The sequence below is a fragment of the Musca autumnalis genome, unplaced genomic scaffold, assembly GCF_047663935.1.
Source record: "Musca autumnalis isolate F117 unplaced genomic scaffold, ASM4766393v1 scaffold_1, whole genome shotgun sequence".
Classification (NCBI taxonomy): Eukaryota; Metazoa; Arthropoda; class Insecta; order Diptera; family Muscidae; genus Musca; species Musca autumnalis.
In genome coordinates, this window is record NW_027411644.1 from 192,949,404 (window position 1) to 192,976,242 (window position 26,839).

The 26,839-nt window shown below is 38.2% G+C and overlaps 1 protein-coding gene across 47 annotated transcripts in view; it reads left to right on the top strand.

Moving 5' to 3' along the window:
• LOC141388861 (uncharacterized) overlaps positions 1-23,708 on the top strand; it is a 34,274-nt gene extending 10,566 nt beyond the window's left edge. For 12 of the 47 annotated variants that reach the window (XM_073959357.1, XM_073959365.1, XM_073959362.1 and 9 more), the window contains 8 exons: positions 5,471-5,923; positions 11,949-12,359; positions 12,427-12,616; positions 16,477-16,907; positions 16,967-17,180; positions 17,242-17,508; positions 22,516-23,312; positions 23,379-23,708. In XM_073959357.1, the coding sequence (XP_073815458.1) occupies positions 5,773-5,923; positions 11,949-12,359; positions 12,427-12,616; positions 16,477-16,907; positions 16,967-17,180; positions 17,242-17,508; positions 22,516-23,312; positions 23,379-23,608 (2,691 nt within the window). In that variant the 5' untranslated portion in view covers positions 5,471-5,772 and the 3' untranslated portion in view covers positions 23,609-23,708. The other 35 variants (XM_073959367.1, XM_073959391.1, XM_073959366.1 and 32 more) reach the window with 8 other exon arrangements.
• Positions 23,709-26,839: the final 3,131 nt, after the last annotated feature.

Here is a 26,839-nt window from a genome sequence, read left to right on the forward strand (position 1 = left end):
TATATTTTTCAGCAAGTTTTAAGCGGGGTCTCTTAATCCAGCAAGTTTTAAGTAAGGCTTCCTTCCAGTAAATATTACTTTCAGTAAGTATTACGTTATTTAAAAAGAGTAGATCCTTAGATTTTTCAGCAAATTTTAAGCGAGGCCTCTTAATCCAGCAAGTTTTAAGTAAAGCTTCCTTTTTCAGCAAAATTTAAATTTAAGATGATAGATCTCTTTTTTTTAGATCTTTATATTCGTAGGACTGATTTAAACTGATAGATCTCTTTTTTTTAGATCTTTATATTTGTAGGGTTGAACCCGGTTGGGCGCCAGTTAACAATAAAAGACTTCTTCGTCTTTTGGTGAGCTTAAATAAACTGTTTCTTTATTGAAATCCAAAAACTTATTCTACTTAAACTACTTAAGTTATAAAAGACAAAAAGTGCTGACACCATGATCACGCCACTAGACGTAACACGACTCCATCAATGTAGCCTAGCAAGAACACAACACAGCCAAGCAAGCAACAATGTTGTTTGTTAGTTCGGCAGGGATGTGCTAACTTACATACGTTTTCTTTGGGAAAAAAAGTATTTCAATCCACACAGGTTGAGGGTATATCTCAGTCGGCAAAGCCGACTGATACTTTTTTACTTGTTGTTTTGAGTATTATTTATAACAATAGTCCAGACATATCAATTCTAAATTATTTGTTACCAACATTTCCAAAAACCCTTAAAATGATATGATATGATAATACGTAGGGTCCAAACTTTGGATCTCCTAATATTTTGTCCAAATTTAGGTTATCTTCTAAAGCAGTTTAGGGTCAGTTCCAAGATCCTTTGGAAATATATACCTATGCTGTTCGTTGTGGACCTGTTTACAGCGATATTATGTTTTCCGTGGACAAGTCCATGTTTCCTGGCATACTGGTCCAAAATTTATACGATGATCGACTGAAATGACTAGTGGGCGCGATATATATCGAAAAAATATGACTCCAAAAATAAGATCCACTTCCATAATGGACTATATCGGTCCATTCCTTTAAGTACCTCCTTCGCAACACTTTTGACCTTAAATCCTAATCCACATTATTGTCAGCAAGTTCAAATGTCCAAAAGAGCTACAAAATTCTGAAAAGATCCTAAATACATTCGATTTATCCGTCGATTAAAGTTTCAATTCACATAGGCTGAGGGTATATCTCTGTCGGCAAAGCTGACTGATAATGTTTTACTTGTTCAAATTAGTTTTTTGTTTTGAAGCAAAAGCAAAGGAAATAAAATTTCGAAAACTAAAGTTTGGGTGTATTTCATGCCCACACATTTTTGGTTCGAAATACATAAACAGGCTGTAAGAAGTTTTGTGGCAAATGACCGTCTACGAAACACAGTTTCCATTAAAGCATTTTGCGGTGCCAACTCTAACTCGAAAACTATAATCCGATTGTCACATATTATTGTGGGCTTATCAAGGACATCAAAATCTAGTCCCTCATCGATCGATTTTGTAAAAAATATAAGATTTTACGGAAATGGCGGACCGAAAAGTTTTGAAAAATAAAATCGATTACTGGAGGAACATTTTTGTAAAAATGTTTAATGTAGAAAGTCTGATCTTGTGTTTCTTTTTCAGTTCAAGAACAAAAAGGACATGGAAGGAACTAAACTAGAAGGACAAAATAATCTACAAAAGGATTCTTCATTCTATTTATCTGAAAATATTTCATCTCAAAATGTTGAATCAATATCGCCAAACAAAGATATAAAGCTACTTACCCAAGCATTATTGTAGGAATTCTTAATAAATTTAATAGGGGCTTTAATTCCCAACGTGATTTTTTTACCTCCAAACCTTAACTTCCATTTTATGCTACAGTGTAATCAGTAGAATTTCCCATAGCGAACAAAATGTCTTTCACAGGAGTCCAACAGGTCCTTTAAGGGAAGACAAGAATGGCATCTCACAAAAGACAAGATAAGAAGATCAGTAGATTTTTTGTGAGAAGAACACTAGGTGTTCTGACAGAAGACTTGTAGGGCTTATATAAAATGCGTTAAATGCTCAATTATAATTCGATTGTCATAGAACTTTACATTTGCTTGCGAAAAATTCATGGAACAAGTGGACCAAAAAATATTCTGGACATGCATTTTGTAATCAAAATAAGGATGAAAAGAATAGACTTCAAAGAACAGTAAATATCCTGTGAATCGTCCTCTAAGTTTGTATAGTATATCGGTTACTTAAATGTTTTCTTTTATCTTCTTTTTAAATAATGATTTTTGAAAAACAAATGGTATCCAGAATTTAATGTTATATTTCTAATTGTAGATAAAATTGCCCGGAGTCGGAGTCGAGTTATTTTTTTCGACTCCGACTCCGACTCCAGCAAAATTGCTCGACTCCGACTCGTAGACTCCGTCTCCGACTCCGAAACCCTGGTCCTGGGCTGCTTACTTCGGCTGCTATAAGGAAATAGTTCGAATCGGTGTTTTCTCCTCGAATCGATCGCATATCTAACACACTGGACGAGTGTCTTCCGTCTATCATAACAAGATCAATCTAATTTATTATTTTTCCATCTGGGGATATCCACGTGGCCATGCATATGCCGAGGTATTGCAACCAGGTGCTGCTCAATGCCATGTTTTCTGCCGTTGCAAAATCGATCAGCCTTATTCCGTTGTTACCTCAAAAAGACTGAACTTGCCGACCGTGGGACCAAAGATATTTTCTTTCCCAATTTTGGCATTAGAGTCTCATAGAACAATCTTAATGTCATGGCCAGGGCAGCGGTCATATGCTCTATCTAGGCACTCATAGAATATATCCTTGTTCTGTTCAACTTTCGTATACGAGTATAGTAAATCTTCTGTCCATAGAAGACCTTTTGATAAACTTCTGCTCATACAAGACATTAAGTAAAACATTTGTTTTATGTTCTCTTTCCATAGGAGGTATGTTTTTACAATGACTCTAAAAGTTCTTCGGTCTACAGAAGGTCTTCTTCTCTCCGCTGAATATCTTTAGAAGAATGTAATTTGGCCATAGAAGACTTTTGGAAAGCCTTCTGTCCATAGAAATTTTTTAAAAGATTTTCTGTCAATAGAAGAAGGTCTTCTTATCATAGGAGACCTTTATAAGATCTACTGTCCATGAAAGATATTTAGAAGATGATTTGTTCATAAAAGGCCTTTAGAAGGTTTTCTGCCTAAAGAAGGTCTTCTGTCCATATATGACATTTAGATTATTTTGTCTACAACAGGCCTTTAGAAGGTCTTATGTCAATAAAAGACTTTAAGAAGAGCTTTTGAATGTCTTTCAAAATATCCATAGCAGACCTTTAAAATGTCATCTCCACAGAAGATTTTAAAGAATCTTTTATACGTAGATCACCTTTAGAAGATTTTCTCTTCACAGAAGACCTTAAGAGAGTTTTCTGCCCATAGAAAACTTTTAGAAGAATTTCTGTTCATAGATGACCTTTAGAAGGTTTTCTGTCCTTGGAAGATCTTTAGAAGGTCTTATATTTATTGGAGACAATTAGGTATTCTGTCCATAGAAGACAAAAAGACTTTTCAATTGGACCTTTCGTAGTATCATCTGTTATGGAAGACCTCATAGACGACATTTTAAAGGACTTGTTTCCACAGAAAACTTTTAGGAGGTCTTGTATCCATATTGGGCCTTTCCTAGAATAATCTTCCATGGAAGACCTTTAGAATGTCCTTTGTTCTCAGCAGATCTTAAGAAAACTTTGCCCGATACAGTCTATCGACTATGGACTAATGTCAGTCACTCCTTCATGCTCACCAGCCATTTTATACCCTGCACCATAGTATGGAGGGTATATTAAGTCTGTTTTCTACATGTAACACATTGTTTGTACAATAATTGAAACGCTATATTTTTGCATCGACAGGTCAAGTTTGAAAATAGGTTACAAAGGCAGATGTTTTGGTACAGCTCCCATAAAACAAAACCTCCTAATTTCTATATTTTCAGGATTTTCGCTAATTTTTTAATAGGATCTACCTGTAAATTGACACTTGAAATCCACAGTGCTCACAAAACATATCCAATAAAAACTGTCTACATATGACCCTGTTTTAGTATAGCCCCCATATAACGGTACCAAACTAGCTGTAATGACATAATGACATTTGCGGTTCCCTGCCGTCAAGAAACTTCTCCACTATAAATTGTCAACATAGGTCTATATTTTGGTGTAGGCCAGCTATAAGGTTACCTCCCGATTTTCGGTGTTTTCAGAATTTTAGCTATATTTTTTGACGGAACTACCTGTAATTCGGCATTTGAGATTGATTGAACTCCTCCACAAAAACTGGCAATTTTTCCTTGTTTTGATATTGCCCCATATAACGGTACCTCGCAATTTTCAGTATTTTCTGAATTTTAGTTACATTTTTTGACCGAACTATCTGGAATTTGATATTAGAGGTTCCCAGTGGTCACTAAACTTCTCCACCAACAATTGTAAGCGTATGTCCATGTGTGGGTATAGTCTCCATATAACGATACTTCTTGATTTCCAGTGTTTGAAGGATTTTAGCTACAATTTTTAACCGAACAAGCTGTAATTTGCTATTTTATGGCCTGTTTCTCTAAGACGATTCGAATTCAAATTAATTTGAAGTACCACCAAACTCTTCTTATTGTTGGAAATTTGTGTTTGATTGAAAACAAAAATGAATCATAATATTAATTCGATTTGGAATTTAAGGCTAACTGCAAAAATTGTGAGCATAGGTACATGTTTTGGTATAGCCCCATATAATGGTACCTCCCAGTGTTGGATATTTTGAGAATTGTAGCTAAATTTTCAGGCCGAATTAGCTGAAATTTGGCATTTAGCATTTCTATTGGTCAAAACACTTTTCCACGGTACCAATTTATTATCCACTTTTTTCAGTGGCTGCAATTTGGGTTCCCAGTGGCCAAAAAACTTCTTCAGCGCTAAGTGTGTTTGTATCAATATTTTCTATCTAAAATTGTGGACGTAAGTCCAAATACCTCTCGATTTCAACTAATGTGCATTTTTCCTACCACATTAGCTATTACTTGGTATTTGGGGTTTCTAGGAGTCAACAAATTTCTCCACCTAATATTGTGGACATAGGATATAGCATTATTATTGGCCCAAATTTGCTGTAATTCTATTTATTTAATTTTAACTCATATATTCCATGGTGGAGAGTATAATAATTCGGTCCGGCCGAACTTAATTGTTTTTATTTATTGAGATATGTAGTTTTCTATAAAACCCACAGATTTTTATACGATTCGAAAAATGCTTACCTCCATGGCTATTTCTATAATATTTTGTTGGTTAGAATATTGCAAAATATATTGTTTTGAGGTTCAATGAATGTGCATTAAAAATTATTTTATAAATTGCCTGCAAAAATAATTTTAAACCAATTAATTTCACCGTTTCTATGAATGTGATTAATGACAGCAAAATATGACATTTTTTATAATGAAGTCAGACAGATTTTTAGACAAAAAATACAGTGAAAAATAATAACAAAATGTCGTTAAAACAGAGAACATAAAATCTTGTGATGACACTTAACTAAGTGAAACAATAAAACCCTCAAAAACAAGGTGCCGTATACGTATAAAAATATTTTCCACAAATAAGCTATTAACCAAATAAACCTAAACGTCATTAGTGTAACTACAACAACAACAAAATAAATAATTTTTAACAACATTTTACTGTGTCAACGCAACAATAATAAACCCTGGACTTGCACAATGACCCTACAATCGTTGTCGTCGTCGCATCGTAACACCATCACCACAATTAAGCCGGTCTCGCATTCTTTGAAAGCTTTAGCCAAAGTTTACACAGCCATAATAATTTTATTAACAACAACAATAATACAATTGAAATGTTTTAACTGCAGTAAGTATTCAATTATTATAGAGTTACTAGTTGCCGGTAACATCACCCTCGGTAATCATATCCATCCACATGAAAATCTCCGTCAGTCAGTCGGTATCTATGACTGTGCGAATTTTTTGTTTTGTTTTTTTTTTATTATTTTATTTTTGTATTTAAATAAATAACAACTATGTAATCATTAACCGAAAGTGAAGAATAGAATTTTATAAAATACATTCAACTAATGATTTGTTTGAAGTTTTCTAAAGAAAAAACTTAATTGGCGTAGGAAATTAGAAGGGTTATACAGGTGTTTAGTTCTGTAAAAAAGTACAATTGTTGATTATGTAAAGATGATAGAAATGTATTTCGTGGCAAGCTCAACCATAGAATATATGACAATTGAGGCGCTCAGCGCCACAATGGCCTAACCCACATGGTCAAAAAATCAATCACTAGGTTGTACTACCTCCTAGAACAATACAATATGGATTTTTTTAATTTATCTCATATCTACCTTGTATTCGGTGTCTTCTTCGTAGCAACAAGGGGCACCCACAGAGTAGATGTTCGACTGCCTCTACCTGTTCTGCATCTACAGTAAGTTTTGAAGTTAGAGATCTCACTCCATGGTGAACAGTAATAAGTCCCACAGCGATTTTCATCCCTTACTTGTCGGGTGATATGGAGGGAGGTCGTTTTACGACGATAGACCACAGGCCAGTATAGCTCGAGAATTTTTAGTCCAGGTCACCGATCCTGTAAGGTTGTCTTCGAGTTCTTTCACCAATGGTGCTGCTTTCCAGATTGCAAGAAAATCGCTGCAGCTATCATTAAGCTGTTTTTTATTAATGGGTTCTCGCAGTAACCGCCGGGTGCCAGTGCCTTCCTCCATCTTGGATCTATCTGTATATATTGTCAGACCGTCCAGGGGAGAGATACATACCTTCAGTCCAAGTCAGTGTATAACTTGTTTCTCAGTCCCAACTTTACCCAATCCGCTTCTCGATATTCCTTTTCCACTTCAAGCGAAAAAAGTAGGCTTCTACAGAAATAAGACCTTCTTAAGTGGCCTTCTGCAGATAGGAGACCTCCTAAAATGGTCTACTGCAGATAGGAGAACTCCTAAAGTGGTCATCTACGTATACAAGATGTTCTTCTAAAGATACAAGTCTTCCTAATATGGTCTTCTCCAGATGGAAAACCTCCTAAAGCGGCCTTCTATAGATACAAGACCTCCTAAAGTAGCCCTCTACAGATAGAAAACCTCCTAAAGTGGTCTTTGAGAGATAGAACCTCATAATGTAGTCCCATCTACAGTTCGAGTTTGATTGCGACTTGTTGCAGGCAGGACTACATCAAAGTCTGTACAACCAGGGAAGTGAACCACTGATAGCAGATCGCAAGTCTCTAGTCGATGAACCGCTTGATACTACTCATCGATTTGCCATGCTTGGACAATATCTTGCGAAACATAGCCGATTCATTAAACTTCTACAGACTAACTAAAACTAACCCATGACCTTCGCCTGGATTTCTTGATTTCACCCTTGTGCTTATTGAAATTAACCTTGTAGGCATCCACGCCCGTAATGACTTTATTGTAGGATTTCCTAGTTACTTTACTGTAGACAAAATATCCCATAAACTGCTCTCCTACAGATAGAAAATCAAGTGGTCTGCTACAGATAAAAGACCTACAAAGCGGTCTTCTGCAGATAGGAGAACTCCCAAAGTAGTATTCTACAAATCAAAGAGTTCATACAGTGTCTTCTGCAGATAGAAGACCTCCTAAAATGTTTTTCTATAGATAGAAGACCACTTAAATTGCTCTTTTACATATAGAAAACCTCCTAAAGTGATATTCTGCAGAAAGAAGACCTCCCAACTGTCCTTCTTCAGATAGAAGACCTCATAAAGTGGTCTCCTACATATAGAAGACCTCATAACGTCGCCTTCAGGCGATACAGACAGAAGACCACCTATGGTTATCTTTTACCGAAAAAAATACCTCCTAATGTGGCCTTCTACATATAGAAAACCCCAAAAATGGGCTTTAACGAAAGAAGACCTCCTAAACTACGCTTCTACAGAAAGAAGACCTTCTAAAGTGGTCATCTACTTATAGAAGATGTTCTTCTACAGATAGAAGACTTCCTAATATGGCCTTCTACAGATAAAGTGGTCTTCTACTGATAGAGGACCTCCCAAAGTGATCTTCTCCAGAACACCCAGGGTGTTCTTCTACAGAAAAAAGACCTCCTATAATGGCCGTCTACAGATAGGACCTCAAACCTCAAAAAAATTGCCAAATTGTTTATTTCATCAAACTGGTTGGAATTTCTCCCATGATAGGTAATTGGACAGGAGTCCTAATAGCAAGTCAGGAGAGTATTGATTAGGGAATCCCCGGCTTCCTCGACCTCCTCTATAAGTTATTATACCCTACACCACTATGTGGGGAGGGTATTATAAGTTGGTTTTGCCCAAAAAGTTTGTAACGCATCGAAATAATGGTCGTAGACCCATACTTATATATACCAAAATTAATGTCTCGACGAGCTGAGTCGATATGGCTATGTGTGTCCGTCCGTCCGTCCGTCTGTCCGTCTGTCCATCTAAACCTTGTAATCACGCTACAGGTCGCAATTTTGATCGGATCGTCGCGAAATTTTGGGTCCCGGAGGGGAAGAAGCCTATTGATTTTGGTGATGGTCGGATAATGTCCAGGGGTCGGAATGGGCAAAAAACTTATATGGATAAAAAGACAACGTTTTTTTCCAAAGCGAATATCTCAGCTTCTATATGGGGTATACCAAAAGCAAGTCCTGAGAATAAAAGTAGAAAATATCACCTTTCTAATGTTGTAAAGTAAGTTCTCTTAGGTGATCAAACAACGGAGATATTACAATAGTGGCAAATAAAACCCAAATTTTCATTCTTGCTATTTTCAAAAACAAAGACTGACTATGAAAGTAGAAGATCCCATCTTTACAATGATGCAAACTAGGTCGGCATAGGTGACCAAATAACGGAGATATTGCAATAGTCGGTAATACATCGCATGTTTCCACTTTTTTGGAAATCACGCTACAGGTCGCAATTTTGATCGGATCGTCACGAAATTTTGGGTGTTGATGGGGGTCCCGGAAGGGAAGAAGCCTATTGATTTTCGTGATGGTCGGATAATAATTAGGGGTCGGAATGAGCAAAAAAGTTATTTGGAGAAAATGTCTACATTTTATTCCAAAGCAAATATCTCAGCGTCTATTAGGGGTATATAAAAAGCAAAGCTTGGCAATAAAAGTAGAAAATATCGCCTTTGAAACGATGTAACGTAGGTTGTCGTAGGCGGTCACACAACGAAGATATCGCAATAGTCGCTAATAGAACCCAACTTTTCATTTTTGCGATTTTAGTTATAATGACGCATATCACACCTTTGGTTGGGGACCATCTTAAAGCAAAACCCGACTAAGAAAGTAGAAAATCCCTTCTTTAAAATTATGCAAAGTAGGTTGGCGTAGGTGGTCAAATAATAGAGATATCGCAATAGTCGGTAATACATCCCTTTTTTCCACTTCTTCTGCAATCACACTACAGGTCGGAATTTTGATCGGATCATCACGAAATTTTCTCAAAGAGATAGAAGAATATTGATATTGGTGATGTCGATAGTAGTCCAATATAAAATTAAATATTAATTATTTTGGTTCAGTTCGCCTTAAGTCATTTGGTATAAAAGCCAGATAGGTGAGAACTTTCGTATCTCCCTAAAAGAAATGTTTTCGAGTGAAAAGATTATGCACAGAGGTAGTGGTGTAGGGTATCACATAGTCGGTCCAGTACCGACTATAGCCTTTTCTCACTTGTTGTTTCTGCAGAATTTTAAAATCGTCAGGGTTCTGAATTTATCCCAATCCGTTCTTTTGGGATTTCTATAGGGACTCTATATTACTCCAAGTATAAAGATTTGGAAAAGTATATTCCTGTGATCCGAGATGGAACACTTTTCAGATACCCCATAATTCCCTATACCAGAGTCGTCCATGTTGGTCAGTGTTATATCGATCACTTCAACTCTTAATCTCTTTTGAAATTTTAAGTGTTACCCCTGTTACAGTGGAGGGCATTTGCATCCCACCAAATATAACAAGGCCTATACTTCTCCAGCTCGTCCAGCAGCTTCTGCGTAACCTTGCCTTCCTCCGTATCGTTGTTGTGTCACATCTACTGTAATTAAAAAGATAAATTTAATTAAGGTTGTTTTTAGAAACTATACATTCTCTCACCTTGACCCTATTGCCGCTTAGTCCGCTCACCTTATTTTGTATACAAATTCCTGGACTAGGGCGATGTCTAAGGTCGAGAGGGATTTCAGGAGCTCAGCAGTAGCTTCCTATTGATGCTTTGGAGGAAACATAACCTTCCTAACATTGCTCTGGTCAAAATGAGAATGCCCCTGAGATAAGCTTCCACCAGCAAAACATAATTTCTGCGAAGAGCTGAGCAACGCGTTCTCCTTCCTCGCCCTAGAAGATTCACTGATTGAAGAGATTTTGGTCTCTCCAGTAGTGATCTTCTCACTAATCACCTTCTTCATCGAGGCATACCACGCTCAGACTGTGTCAACTTCTTCGCGGCAGGAGCCTGTTCCTCGAACAATCCTCAATCGACCTCTTCACAACCGTTGGTTGTAATTTTGGATTCGCAGCCTAACGACCGGCGACCTTTGAAGCAGTTGACGCTGTCACAGCGTCATGCGCTGATAGTTTCTCTTCGTTCATCCGCTGACTTACATCCATCACCCTTTTGCGAAGTTTTGGAGTTAAGGCAGACGAGGAGTCAACTAAAATCGTGCCGGAGGATTTGGACTTTTTGACTTCATCTCAGCCTTTTTTGAATGACTTAGCCGCCTTATTCGAACAAGAGGTTTCCTCGATCGTCACCACTCCAGGAGTTCCATAGGGTTACCTTCTGTTCTCGAAGTAATTACGTTGATTAGAACTTCCCTCTTAGTTGCGAGGGGATAGTTCCTCTCGAACATCCTCGCAAATTTGAGATCAAAACTTATCAGCTGGATAGTGTTCGCATCTTTATTTGCATACCCTTGTCCTTCGGGTTGTTTTCTTACCCATTGTTTCTGTGGATTTGAAATTTTTGGAGGTCTGCAATATCGGTGAATCATCCGTTTTCTACTGATTTCTGCATGAAAATTAATGGTTTGTCGGATTCGTCCGAGGCAAAAACGTCCGACCCCGGTAGACCGATCAATTCGGCAACCTTTACAACATGACTTGAGTTGGAGACATGGATCACTGTGGATGCATGACCGCATGGCTTCATCTTCTTCTGTCAGAGATAAATTATCACAAATTTCGTCAGGTATGCTCTCTCCCCTGAGAGTTAGGGGGACGTTTTCATGTAGAAGCATGGATGACATGGCTTCATCCTATTCTGTCAGTGATAAATTATTCCATATGTCGTCAGGGATGCTCTCTGCCCTCAATAAGCTTGAGGAGTAACCGGCTCCATCTATTGATACTATCGTTTATGTCGTCTTTGTGACACCAGAGTTCGAGCTGGCGACAATAGTGAGGGGTTCGCTGTCACTGTCCATATTTGTAGAGAAATTGGTGCACTTATAGAAGACTGCAATTACATAAGACAAAGATTTATTATCGGAATTTTTTAGTAAAAGTTCGAATATCCATGAGATATAGAATTGTGGAGGGAAAGAGGTGGATTGCGGCATAGCTCCTTAGTCGCAAGAACTTGACAACTAAGCCTACTACGTTGAGACGTAAAGTACCGTAAAGCACCGTTCAAATACAGTTGATACCCTTCAGGAAACCTTGAAAACCACTGATAGGTATGTGGTCGCCTAACATCCGCCTTCATTTTAACTCCTGTCCATCTCGATTTCTTTACACTCGAGCTTTTCAATTTCACGCTGTGTTGGAGCGAATTTAATTCGAAGCCTTCTCTTTATAACCCTGATTAATTCATTATAACATCTCTCAATTTCTAATCTTCCACAATTTAGATGCCCTAATACTGGAGTGCCCACTGTATCAAATGCATTTGCAAAAAATTGTCGGGTTTCGACCACCATTGGAATATATGACGGTTCGTAATTTAATGTACAAGCCAACGAACAGCAATTACAAAGATCGTAATCGATATACACGTGATGGTTACCCGCTTCTAAATTCGCAAACACCACCTCCATTGCTAAACAATAGCATTCTTCAATTCCAAAGTACAGCAAGTTCAGAATGTTGGAGCATTTGTAATAAAGATGATACCTGCTTTGCCTATGTACATCTCTTGGATACCAACGAATGTTATGGCTATTCATATTTGAAACGAAGTGACATATACATGGCCGTGGGAAATAATCTGCCATTGGTGGCAGATGGTGAAGCTGTGTTCTATGAAAAAACATGTTTGAAGGGTATGTAGAGGTGTGAAGAGGTTTTTCTTTAAAATTATTATTGATATAACTTCATTTTTATTTCCAGTACCCGAAACATGCAAACAACGTTTATGGACCTTGACAAAGATACCCGGAAATAGTTTAGTATTCCAGGGAAAGAAAACAATATCGACATTGGTCACGCGACGTGAATGTGCTGAGAAATGTCTATTCGAACATGAATTCCAGTGTTTATCTGCATCGTTTGCACCCTCCCACCGTAACAATCACGAAAGGTAAGTGAGAATTGTTTTTGGATAACTTTTTTGTTAAGTTCTGCTTTTTTGTTTGTGGCATTTCAATTGGCATCTGTTTGTGTGTTCTAATACGAAATTAGAATTTTGATTGCATTATAATTAAATGTTTGTTGTTGTTTTTTTCTTTTTGTCGTATGCCAATTTAGAAAAATTCCGCAGACTTTTTGTTGTTGTCAGAGCTTTAATGATATCATTTTTGTGAGTTCAGGCATTTATTCCCTGAAAGTGAAAATGGAAATAAAAACTGCAATGAAGTCATATTTCCATGTTAAACAATTTAACATTTTGCGCTTCAGTTATTCAAACGACCTGTGATTGATATCTAAATGCAAAAAAGTGTTCAGAGCTCAGGGAAGTGTAGCCAAGATAGTCATTGAGAAAATCTGATTTAAAAATCAGCGCCTATAGGCAAGATAGTCATTGAAAAAATCTACTTTAAAAATCAACGCCTATAGACAAGATAGTCATTGAAACAATCTACTTTAAAAATCAACGCCTACAGGCAAGATAGTCATTGAAAAAATATTCTTTAAAAATCAACGCCTACAGGCAAGATAGTCATTGAAACAATCTACTTTAAAAATCAACGCCTACAGGCAAGATAGTCATTGAAAAAATATTCTTTAAAAATCAACGCCTACAGGCAAGATAGTCATTGAAACAATCTACTTTAAAAATCAACGCCTACAGGCAAGATAGTCATTGAAAAAATATTCTTTAAAAATCAACGCCTACAGGCAAGATAGTCATTGAAAAAATATTCTTTAAAAATCCACGCCTATACCAAGCTAGTCATTGAAAAAATATTCTTTAAAAATCCGCGCCTATAGCCAAGCTGGTCATTGAAAAAATATTCTTTAAAATCCGAAAAAATATTCTTTAAAAATCCGCGCCTATAGCAAAGCTGGTCATTGAAAAAATATTCTTTAAAAATCCACGCCTATAGATAAGCTGGTCATTGAAAAAATATTCTTTAAAAATCCACGCCTATAGATAAGCTGGTCATTGAAAAAATATTCTGTAAAAATCCAGGCCTATTGGAAAGCTGATCATTGAAAAAATATTACTTAAAAATCCACGCCTATAGGAAAGCTGGTCATTGAAAAAATATTACTTAAAAATCCACGCCTATAGGAAAGCTGGTCATTGAAAAAATATTCTTTAAAAATCCACGCGTGTAGCCAAGCTGGTCATTGAAAAAATATTCTTTAAAAATCCACGTCCATAGCCAAGACAGTCTTGGAAAAAATATTCTTAAAAAATCCACGCCTATAGGAAAGCTGGTCATTGAAAAAATATTCTTTAAAAATCCACGTCCATAGCCAATATAGTCTTGGAAAAAATATTCTTAAAAATCCACGCCTATAGGAAAGCTGGTCATTGAAAAAATATTCTTAAAAAATCCACGCCTATAGGAAAGCTGGTCATTGAAAAAATATTCTTTAAAAATCCACGTCCATAGCCAAGATAGTCTTGGAAAAAATATTCTGAAAAAATTCACGCCTATAGGAAAGCTGGTCATTGAAAAAATATTCTTTAAAAATCCACGTCCATAGTCAAGATAGTCTTGGAAAAATATTCTTAAAAAATCCACGCCTATAGGAAAGCTGGTCATTGAAAAAATATTCTTTAAAAATCCATGCCTATAGCCAAGCTGGCCATTGAAAAAATTTTCTTTAAAAATCCATGCCTATAGCCCAGCTGGTCATTGAAAAATATTCTTTAAAAATCCACGTCCATAGCTAAGATAGTCTTGGAAAAAATATTCTTAAAAAATCCACGCCTATATGAAAGCTGGTCATTGAAAAAATATTCTTTAAAAATCCACGCCTATAGCCAAGCTGGTCATTGAAAAAATATTCTTTAAAAATCCACGTCCATAGCAAAGATAGTCTTGGAAAAAATATTCTTTAAAAATCCATGCCTATAGCAAAGCTGGTCATTGAAAAAATATTCTCTAAAAATCCCCGCCTATAGCCAAGCTAGACATTTAAAAAATATTCTTAAAAATCCACGCCTATATGAAAGCTGGTCATTGAAAAAATATTCTTAAAAAATCCACGCCTATAGCCCAGCTGGTCATTGAAAAATATTCTTTAAAAATCCACATCCATAGCTAAGATAGTCTTGGAAAAAATATTCTTAAAAAATCCACGCTATATGAAAGCTGGTCATTGAAAAAATATTCTTAAAAAATCCACGCCTATATGAAAGCTGGTCATTGAAAAAATATTCTTTAAAAATCCACGCCTATAGCCAAGCTGGTCATTGAAAAAATATTCTTAAAAAATCCACGCCTATATGAAAGCTGGTCATTGAAAATATATACTTTAAAAATCCACGCCTATAGCCAAGCTATATGAATTTTATAGGTGGATGATTTCCAATGACTATCATGGCTACTATAGCCAAGCTGGTCATTGAAAAATTTTTCTTTAAAAATCCACGCCTATAGCCCAGCTGGTCATTGAAAAATATTTTTTAAAAATCCACGTCCATAGCTAAGATAGTCTTGGAAAAAATATTCTTAAAAAATCCACGCCTATATGAAAGCTGGTCATTGAAAAATATTCTTAAAAAATCCACGCCTATATGAAAGCTGGTCATTGAAAAAATATTCTTTAAAAATCAACGCCTATAGCCAAGCTGGTCATTGAAAAAATATTCTTTAAAATCCACGTCCATAGCAAAGATAGTCTTGGAAAAATATTCTTTAAAAATCCATGCAAAGCTGGTCATTGAAAAAATATTCTCTAAAAATCCCCGCCTATAGCCAAGCTAGACATTTAAAAAATATTCTTAAAAACCCACGCCTATATGAAAGCTGGTCATTGAAAAAATATTCTTAAAAAATCCACGCCTATAGCCCAGCTGGTCATTGAAAAATATTCTTTAAAAATCCAGATCCATAGCTAAGATAGTCTTGGAAAAAATATTCTTAAAAAATCCACGCTATATGAAAGCTGGTCATTGAAAAAATATTCTTAAAAAATCCACGCCTATATGAAAGCTGGTCATTGAAAAAATATTCTTTAAAAATCCAAGCCTATATCCAAGCTGGTCATTGAAAAAGTATTCTTAAAAAATCCACGCCTATATGAAAGCTGGTCATTGAAAATATATACTTTAAAAATCCACGCCTATAGCCAAGCTGGTCATTAAAAAAATATTCTTTAAAAATCCACGCCTATTGCCAAGCTGGTCATTGAAAAAATATTCTTTAAAAATCCATGCCTATAGCCAAGCTGGTCATTGAAAAAATATTCTTTAAAAATCCATGCCTATAGCCAAGCTGGTCATTGAAAAATTTTTCTTTAAAAATCCACGCCTATAGCCCAGCTGGTCATTGAAAAATATTTTTTAAAAATCAACGTCCATAGCTAAGATAGTCTTGGAAAAAATATTCTTAAAAAATCCACGCCTATATGAAAGCTGGTCATTGAAAAAATATTCTTAAAAAATCCACGCCTATATGAAAGCTGGTCATTGAAAAAATATTCTTTAAAAATCAACGCCTATAGCCAAGCTGGTCATTGAAAAAATATTCTTTAAAATCCACGTCCATAGCAAAGATAGTCTTGGAAAAATATTCTTTAAAAATCCATGCAAAGCTGGTCATTGAAAAAATATTCTCTAAAAATCCACGCCTATAGCCAAGCTAGACATTTAAAAAATATTCTTTAAAAATCCACGCCTATAGCAAAGCTGGTCATTGAAAAAATATTCTTTAAAAATCCACGCCTATAGGCAAGCTAGTCATTGAAGAAATATTCTTTAAAAATCCACACCCGTAGCCATGATAGTCATTGGAAATCATCCACCTATAAAATTCATTTCAGATTCAAATTCATTCAGGATAAATCAGATGCAGCGAAACAACATCAAAACATGCTGGGTAGATGTATCCTCAGCGATAAAGATAAAATGATACAACCGGATGCATTTCGTGCCGCCCCTTACGATGAAGAATATATGGAGAATCAGTGCTACGAACGTCCTGTTGAAAATGATCAATGTTCGTATGAATTGTATGCGAACAGTACCTTTCTCTATGCGGAAACGAAAATTTCCGGATTAAATCAAAAGGAATGTCAATCGTATTGTTCACATGAGACACGATTCTATTGTCAGGGTGTATCATTTTATTTCAATGGAGATCTTGATAATTCGGAATGTTTGCTACACTCTGAGGATATAATTTCAATGGGACCAAGAAGTTTAAAATTGAGAGAAAATTCCGTATATATGAGGAGGGTGAAATGTTTGGATGGTAAGATAATGTGAAAAATTAAGAAAAACCCCATTAATTTCTTCGTCTCTTCCTTTTAGTTCAGGTTTTGTGTACCTCAACGGAAATGTCCATACGTTATAGTCCAAAAGATTGGTTCCAGGGTAAAATGTATGTCAGCATGCATTCAAAAGAGTGCATGGTCCATGGTAATGGAACTCAAAGCACAGAACTGAAATTGGCCATAGGTAGTGAGGCCAAGGAAAGTAAATGTGGTATATTGCGAGCCTATGAGGTAACCAAGGAGTATCAAAGGTATGTGTTGGAATTGTTATTGAAATTTGTTGAGATTATTGGTAAGGTTTTTTTCTCTTAGAATTTTTATCTCAACATTGGTGGTCATACAAAATAATCCGAACGTCCAGACCCAAGGTGATCGTTTAATTAAAGTTGGTTGTATTATGAGTAATGCAACATTGCGAGATGTGCGTTCTGATGATGATTATGATGATGATCGGGGAGCCGAAGGCACTGAATCTAACCTGGATGTCAATGATGAAGGGGAGAATGCTGCTGAAGATAAAGATGAGGACGGTATGCCAAATGCAATCGCTTTGGAATCTTCATTGGCATTTGCCCAAAGGTAAGAATAATACAATGGCTAACTTTCCAAAAATTGCCAGGAGTTGTTCAAATTTGAGTTAGAGTAAAGGTTCCCAGCAAAAATCCTCATTTAAAAGCTCCTTTCCCACCCATTATTTTAACAAGGGCATGTCGCGCGAAATATCTGGTTATTTTGTAACCACTGTAGATACTGAGTAGATTCTGACTACTTATTTCAGTGGTTACAAAATAACCAGATATTTCGCGCGACATGCCCTTGTTAAAATAATGGGTGGGAAAGGAGCTTTTTAATGAGGATATTTGCTGGGTTAGGTTTAAGAATGCGCAGCACCGACGTAGGCAGGGGGCGGCTGGCGGGGCCACATCAGTACAACTACATCATCAGCATAAGTTTTCTGTTGGTCGAAGCGCAGAAAAATTTACCTGATGCCTGAGTAAACTGACAGAACTTCCCTAATCCGAAGATTAGCACCCCCCCGTTTGACAGTGGCAAATTCTATAACAAATCCGTAATCTTCGGAAAGTATTGCGAAGGCAAATTCTATAACAAATCCGTAATCTTCGGAAAGTATTACGATGGCCGACTAAATTCCTATACTGAAGTACAATCATACACAGGATCGAAGGCATACGAAACAGACGAATAGACTGGTCTTGACAGTTTCGACTTCTTCGGGGCAGTCGTTGTTGTTGTAGCAGCGCAAATATGTTCAATTATTTGGTTCCAGTTCCTCTTTTCCAGGTTCAAAAATTCTGCAACCTGGACTGGCTGCGTTTATAAAGAATCAGAAGGCAGGTAAATGGTGTTAGCAGGGCAGCTAAATAAATGTACCATGTCGTGTGGTCCCAATTTAAGTGAGGGTCATGTGTTGATACTGCCGGCCAGCGACTTGAGAACATTGTTCCCACTTCTGATCTTGTCGCAAATAGCTGTGGCTTGAGCGGACGAATTGGACATGTTGTCCATCTTAGGGTAGTTCCTGGATGCACCCTGCTGCAGTCCTCAGGACGTCATTCTGGTAGGTTTCAATATTCTTCCACATAGCCAACCACAGACCGACCTATTGATTTATAAGTGGCTAACAATTTTTCGTTGCCAGCACCCCAAGTGCGAACTTTGTTCCTACTTCCGGACGTCTTAAACATGCTGTCGAGCGTTGCAACCAAATCTCGGCGTAGTTAGTGGTCGGAATCAGTACACCATCGACCCATATGTTTAGGGGGAGCCTCATTTTAGGCGTCCATGTGGTGAACTGCGTGGCAGTGGATTTAGCGGCGGTTATTTTCATATTCCTCACATGGAAGAACTGCACTAGGTGAGCTATGTAGACATTTAACCTATCACATTTTTCATCGACTATAGGACCCGACACCAAGATCGTACAATCATCTACATTTATTACGATCTCTATGCCGTTTGGAGGGTGTGGAATTTCAGAAAGTTAGGAATTAAACAGGTCCGGGGATATCACCCCGCCATGGGGAACTCCCTGTTTCACTCTACGGGTTTTGGACTTTTCGTTTTTGCCTCTAGAATCTTTGCTATTGGCAACTAGAGGGAAATCGCCCAGTACGATATATCTCTGCGGGCATCCTTGCCTGCGAGACCACCTTGCCTTTCCAGGCTTCTGGTATAATATTGGTGGCTAAAGATAGGTTGAGCATTGCTTAAGCATTGCTATTGATATTCCGTGTGGGTCCAACGCTTTGGATTATTTCGCGTTTCGGATGACGTCAGCGGTGTTACCCATTGTGGTGTTACCTCCTCGTTTAAGAGGGATCTTCTTATACAGCGTAACATACTCCTCTCTGCCCTATCACTCTCGAGGTGTTCTATAAACGGCCGGTTAAAATAACAGGCTCATCTCTTCGGATCTCTTATTGTCATGCCGTTGACAGCCGTTCTATCATCCTTCATTCCCGGATTTGAGAGTGATTTAACGGTTGCCCACAATTTACCTAATCCTGTGTCAATGTTGCATTGCTTCAAGTGGTCTATCCACTTTTTCCGATTATGTTCGCCTACTAGGCTGTTGACTTCAAGAGTAAGTTCTATAACTCTTAGATCTTCAGGGTTCGTACAACGAACCTCATCACGCCAATTTTCTAGTCCTGTTGCGTCTGCTGGGAAATTTGGTCTGATTTTGGGTATTCGACCAGCAGATATGTAGCGAGCGGCTGCTGTAGTGATGATGCCCCAAAAAGTTCTCTCAGTTATCCGAGTATTTGAGGGAATGGGCGGTACTGTGAAGCGGTGATTGGTTAAATCTCAGCTTTGCCATAGTTCAAAAAGTACGGCGTTCAGAGGTTATGAAGTTGGGTGGTCTATTTACGGAGGCGTTGATAGGAAGTTGGTCTGAGCCAAGAGAAATGACGGGTTGACAGGATACGACAATTATCTGGTCATTACATAGGGCGGAATGTCAAAGCTCATGATGGGCATTAAAGTCCCCAAGCACCAGACGGTTATTCCCCTCTAAAACCGAACTAATATCGGGCATATACCGGAAGGCACAGCTATTCCTCGTCGGTATGTACACATTAAACAGCTCTACCCCGGCTGTACCACACTTTGTTGCTACCCCAATACATTCTATGTATATATGTAGGTCTGTATATAGGTCTATAGAGAGGCAAGTCCTTCTCCTCCACTTCTTGTGCGATCCTTCGGCAGAACGTTGCAGCGTTGCAAGCTAAAGCTTTATTTCCTGGACCTTGGCGACCATGATCTTTTTTCGACTCATAAAGTCCACAATTTCGCTGACCTTATTACGGAGACCATTGCATTTCCGGGCCGCTGAACAACAACTTGTTACATGCTGCGTTTGTTGTTGGGGAGACTGCGGGCGCGTATAATATTCTGACGACGTCGAAGTTGGAGAAACGCTAAGAGATGTTCATGTGCAGCAAGCAGCAAAATAACAACTATCGCAGTAATCCTGGAAGCGAATAAGGTCAAAGCAGTCTACATCCATTACATCTCACCGAGGTTGGATCTGACAAACGGAACCGACCCATGGCCCGGGGTTCATCTCTATTCCGGCACGGGTCAAAAGAGCTCGGAGCAGGCATTGCGGAATAAATTGCCGATCCCATGGTGAGCGGACGTCGTGGTTTCGAGAGTTTAATTGCGCTCTTTGATGGGGTCGACGCTGTCACAAACCCACTATTGGTTTCCCTCTCCCAACCAGCTGTCTCACCTCCATTACCCTGGTATGGGGTTTAGGAAGTGAGGTAGCAGAGTCTCAGAGATCTTTGGTGCAGTCTTCGCCTTTTCTGGCTCCTTCACAGTATTTTTGGAAGTCAGAATCAGTCAGGAATCAGATCACCTTCTCAACTTTCACTGGTTGCGACTGTATCTTCAAGTTTGGATTAACTTTTGACGTGACTGGGAAACCGACAACCTTGACAACTCCTCAGCCTTCCCAGGTTGTATTTGTCCTGCAATCAGAATAGGAGGTTCTAACAGTCGACACCTCCATAGGGGTGTCGACAGTGGTCATTCCTGCACATGAAGTGGGAATTTCGCTAATAGGAAATTCACTTGTAGCAAGATGAGGATAGTTCCCTTCAAACTTCTTCAAAAACTGGAGGTGCATTCTTATCACCTGAAAGTCCCATTCAGTGACGGTTTTTTGACCTTTTCGATATAAAGACCGCAGTATGACACTGTCCTTCGGTACAATATTTTATCCATTGGTTCTTTTGCTTGGCATTTTTGGTGGTATTAGGTACCAACAAATCATCCGTCTTTTTGATGAATGACTTGTCGGGTTTATTCGACGCTAATAAGTCGGGCTCAATTGAACAAGTCGGTTCAGCATCCTTTCCGACAAATTGGGGTAAAGTATTCCAAGTGGAGCTGGATACATGCATCATTCTTGTGTCCTACTTTTCAATCAGGGACTTTGGGGACTTTTTCCTTCATAAAGTCCGGGATGTCATCCCCGCCCATAACTATGATCCAGGTTCTAACCGTATAATCAATTGATCAGGAATAAACCGCATAGCTACCTTTGCTCAATAGGTGTTCTGAAATAGAGCATTGATGCATCTTTTCAATGTTTCAGATTAATCTGTACTACGCCAAGTTTGGCCAACCGGGCTTCTGAACTATTATTGAGGAATGTGTAACTGAATCCCACCTGAATAGAAAAATAACTTTCCCTTTCGGCTTTTTATATACTAATATTTTTATCTCTGCGAGTCGATCGCTACCTTCATTATTCGGCCACAGCCCTCCGGATATAAGCTCACTACCTTCCAGTCTACTATCCTAAAGCAGCTGTTTTTTCCATTAGGGTTTCTGCATTTCCGATTTCGATAGTTCTGCTACTGATACTTCCGCCCGCTCATTTCAGTTTAGTGGTACTACAAATTGCTTGTCAGTCGGCTTGAAAAACTCTATAATTTCAACTTCTTTAAGTCCTTACAGTCTGTAAAGTGAAATTTCGCCAATAAATCTAGAATCTCAAGCGCAATAGGTTTCGGATCCTACGAGAACACCTTGCTAAATCTTGCCGGTGTCTTAACTATCGCTCTCCATTGCCTTACTGAAGATTTACCAAGAATTTCCAAGGCAATACTGCTTGCGGAAAAGCTTCAACACCTCTGCACATCAAAATCAGGAGGTGGCGCTCATGTTGTGTCTGCAACAGCCAATGATCTTTACTGACCCTGCCTCCAGGATCAGACTTATCAATGACTGCCACTATAAGGTGGTGCCTTCTCATGAGTCAGATGTGAGAGCTTTTGTCCGTGGCTACCTTATCCGGCAAGAGGTCACCTTCGCATATGAAGTTAAGTGATTGCCGGACTGAAGATCCTCTTAGCTTCTAGATGTGGATCTTCGGATAATCGTGCTCTCTTCATGCACGCCTGACCTGTCTTTGCGTTGACACATGACCTGGAATGGAAATGAGCTGTGTTTCCTACACTTTTTACTACTGGGCTATATTTAGCAAATTGTAGGACAAAATGATTGTTCTAAAGGAAATGATCGCAATTGTCTCTTTATCTCTTTCAGCTTTCCTCCGAACGAGGGTTCATTGCATTTCAATGTCAGCGATTTCCATCCTATGCCAAAAATCACGCTACAAATAATAGATTTGGCTCATGATCACGAAACGAACGATGTACAGATAGGACAAAGTTTAGAATTACAAATTGTCGCCGAATACACGGATCAACAGCAGAGGGAATTTTCTCATATTGGACTTCCAGCAATACCCGACTTTCGTGCTACATCATTGGTGGCCAAAACAATGGATAAACAAAATTATGTTCTACTACTCGACGCACGTGGTTGTCCCATTGATGTCACAGTATTCCCGGGATTGGAACGTCAACGTTCGCCGAATCGTAACATTTTAAAGGCACGATTTCATGCCTTTAAATTTGCCGGTTCATCTTTGGTAAACTTTGATGTGCGCATACATTTTTGTCCAAATCGTTGTCCCGATGATAATTGTCTAAGTACGACGAGTAGTGGTGGTGCGGCGGCATGGCATCCCATTAAATCGGAATTGGGAAAAAGTGAAATGCGGCAAAGAAGAAGAAGGAGGAGGCGTCAAGTTGGAACCGAACAAGACAATCTGCAGCGATTTAAAGTTCAAAATCCGGTATATATTTCAACGGTAATGGATGTTGTTAATTTACCCGCAGAGGATAGTAATAACTACACAACTTTTGCAATCAATGAAACTGACAGCAATTCCGATTCCATACCACTGAATTTTAATCTAAATGTTCGTGGTCCCGATAATACAAATAGCAATAGTTTTATATATGGAGAGCGAGGAATTTTGTTGATTGCCGGGATTGGTAAGTCGATTCACATTATTTGTTGCATACATAAAATATATATAAATCTTGGCGTTCTTCTTACAGATGATCAACTGCACATGGAAAGCATTTGCATGAATCAAAGCCTCGTCATTGCCTTACTTATCTTTTGGCTTATATTCCAAATTGGCCTCATGTTTAGCTGTTGTTTTGTCATTCAAAAATACAAACGGTTGGCCATGATGGATGAGGAACGTCGCAAAATCCACGAAAGCTTAGAATATTTAGAGGGACGTCGTGTCCATTGGGCCGATCAAGGTGGTTATACATTGTAAATGTTAGTTTAGTAGTGGTAGGATTAATATGATGTACATAGGTTTTGTGTATTAACAAATGTATAAATTGCTTTAATAAATATATGTATGTATCTTTTTATATGATTTTCTTTTTTGTATTGGTGGCCTACATATCAAACTGTCTATATTTTGATAGTCATATTGATTACTTAATGACATAGGTACCTTCGGAACCTAACGACTTGCCACCAAAATGGGTGTTATTTGGTCTTCGTTGCGGGTATAAAACTTTCCACCACAAATTTGTCTGTGTAGGCCCATAGAACGGTACCTCCCGATTTTCGGTATATTGAAAGTTTCAGCCTCATTATCATACCGAAATGGCTGAAATTTGGTATTTAGTCTACGTTGGGGGTATTAAACATTCCATTTAAAATTTGTCGGTATAGGCCCACGCCTTCATATAGCCCTCATAGAACGGTACCTCCCGGTTTTCGGTAATTTAATCTACGTTGGGTATTTAGTCTACGTTGGGGGCATTAAACATTCCATTCAACATTTTTCGGTATAGGTCCACGCCTTCATATAGCCCTCATAGAACGGTACCTCCCGGTTTTCGGTAATTTGAATGTTGTGGCCTCAATATTCCACCAAAATGGCTGAAATTTATCAGTTAGTCTTTGTTAGGGGTATACAACTTTCCACCTGAAATTTGTCGGTGTAGGTACCGCCTTCATATAGCCCCCATAGAGCGTTACCTCCCGATTTTCTGTATTTTGAAGATTTTAGCCTCAATATCCCACCGAAATGGCTGAAATTTGAAAGTTAGTCTTCGTTAGGTGTATACAACTATCCATTTGAAATTTGTCGGTTTAGGTCCAGGCCTGCATATAGGACCCATTAGCCTCATTATCACACCGAAATGGCAGAAATTTGGTTATTTAGTCTACGTTGAGGGTATACAACTTTCCACCTGCAATTTGTTGGTGTAGGTCCACGCCTTCATATAGCCCCCATAAAGCGGTACCTCCCGATTTTCAGTATTTTGAAGGTTTTAGACTCATTATCACACCGAAATGGCTTAAATATGGTATTTATTTAGTCTTCGCAGGAAGTATACAACTTTCCACTTGAAATTTGAAATTTCGGTGATCCCCCATAGAGCGGTACATCTCGATTTTCGGTATTTTGAAGGTTTTAGCCTCATTATAACATCGAAATGGCTGAAATTTGGTATTTAGTCTTCGCTGCGAATATTTGGTAAATATTAAATTTGGTATTTAGTCTTCGCTGGGAGTATACATCTTTCCACCTGAAATTTTTCGTTATTGGTCCATGCCTTCATATAGCCCCCATAGAACGGTACCTCCCGATTTTCGGTGGTTTGAAGGTTTTAGCCTCAATATCCCACCGAATTGGCTGAAATTTGGTATTTAGTCTACGTTGGGGGTATAAAACTTTCCATTTGAAATTTGTCGGTATAGTTCCACGCGTACATACAGCCCCCATAGGGCGGTACCTCCCGATTTTCGGTATTTTGAAGGTTTTATCCTCATTATCACACCGAAATGGATAAAATTTGGTATTTAGTCTTCGCTGGGAGTATACAATTTTGTACCTGAAATTTGTCGGCTGCATATACACCCCATAGAGCAGTACCTCCCAATTTTCGGATTTTCGGTATTTTGGAGGTTGTGGAATCAATATTCCACCAAAATGGCAGAAATTTGGTAGTTAGTCTTCGTTCTTGGTGTACAACTGTTCACTTGGAATTTGTCGGTATAGGTCCACGCCTTCATATAGCCCCCATAGAGCGGTACCCCCGATTTCCGGTATTTTGATGGTTGTGGCCTTAATATCCTACCAAAATGAATGGAATTTAGTATTCAGTCTTCGTTGGGGGTATACAGTTTTCCATTTGAAATTTGTCGGTATAGGTCCACGCCTTCATATAGCCCCCATAGAGCGGTACCTCCCGATTTTCGGTATTTTGAAGGTTTTAGTCTCACTATCACACCTAAATGGCTGAAATTTGGTGGTTAGTCTTTGTTAGGGGTACACAACTTTCAAATTGGAATTTGCCTGTATAAGTCCACGCCTTTATATAGCCTCCATAGAGCGGTATCTCATATAGCCCCCATAGAGCGGTACCTCCCGATTTCCGGTACTTTAAAGGTTGTGGCCTTAATATCCTATCAAAATGGATGAAATTTAGTATTCAGTCTTCGTTGGGTGTATAAAACTTTCCATTTGAAATTTGTCGGTATTTAGCCTCATTAGCCTCATTATCACACTTAAAAGGGTGAAATTTGGTATTTAGTCTTCGCTGGGAGTACACAACTTTGCACCTGAAATTTGTCGGTATATACCCACGCCTGCATATAAACCCCACCCAAAAGGCTGAAATTTGGAAGTTAGTCTTAGTTCGGGGTGTACAACTTTCCACTTGGAATTTGTCGGTATAGGTCCACGCCTCCATATAGCCCCCCATAAAACGGTACCACCCGATTTTCGGTATTTTGAAGGTTGTGGAATCAATATCCCACCGAAATGGCAGAAATTTGGTAGTTAGTCTTTTTCCACTTGGAATTTGCCTGTATAGGTCCACGCCTTCATATAGCCCGATTTTCGGTATTTTGAAGGTTTTAGCCTCAATATCCCACCAAATGGCTGAAATTTGGCATTTAGTCTACGTTGGGGGTGTAAAACTTTCCATTTAAAATTTGTCAGTATAGGTCAACGCCTTCATATAGTCCCTATAGAGAGATACATCCCGATTTTCGGTATTTTGAAGATTGTGGCCTCAATATCCCACCAAAATGGATGTTATTTGATATTTAGTCTTCTTTGGGGGTATAAAAGTTTCCACGTAAAATTTCTTGATATAGTTCCAGGACATCCCTGAACTCGACGACATAAATGACAGATTAAACAGATGGAGCAGGATTATCCTCAACCTCATTGAGGAGAAAATCTCTCAACGTTTCAGGGAAGAGAGCATACTGGACGATATTTGAGAAGATTTATCATATTTAACATGTTTTCATATCCTGTCAGGATAATTCACCCCAAATCGTTGGACAATCAGATCGGAGTTATTAGAGTTGCGAAAACCCGACAAACAATTATTTCTCAGGAAGAAAATATTGGAGGATGAAGTCGGTAGGAGGGAATCATCCATTGTAAAACGCATGGTTTGTTAGTACCTCCGAAACCAAAAATACCACGCAAAAGAAACAATGGAAAAAAGTGGTATCGAAGGGTAGCAAT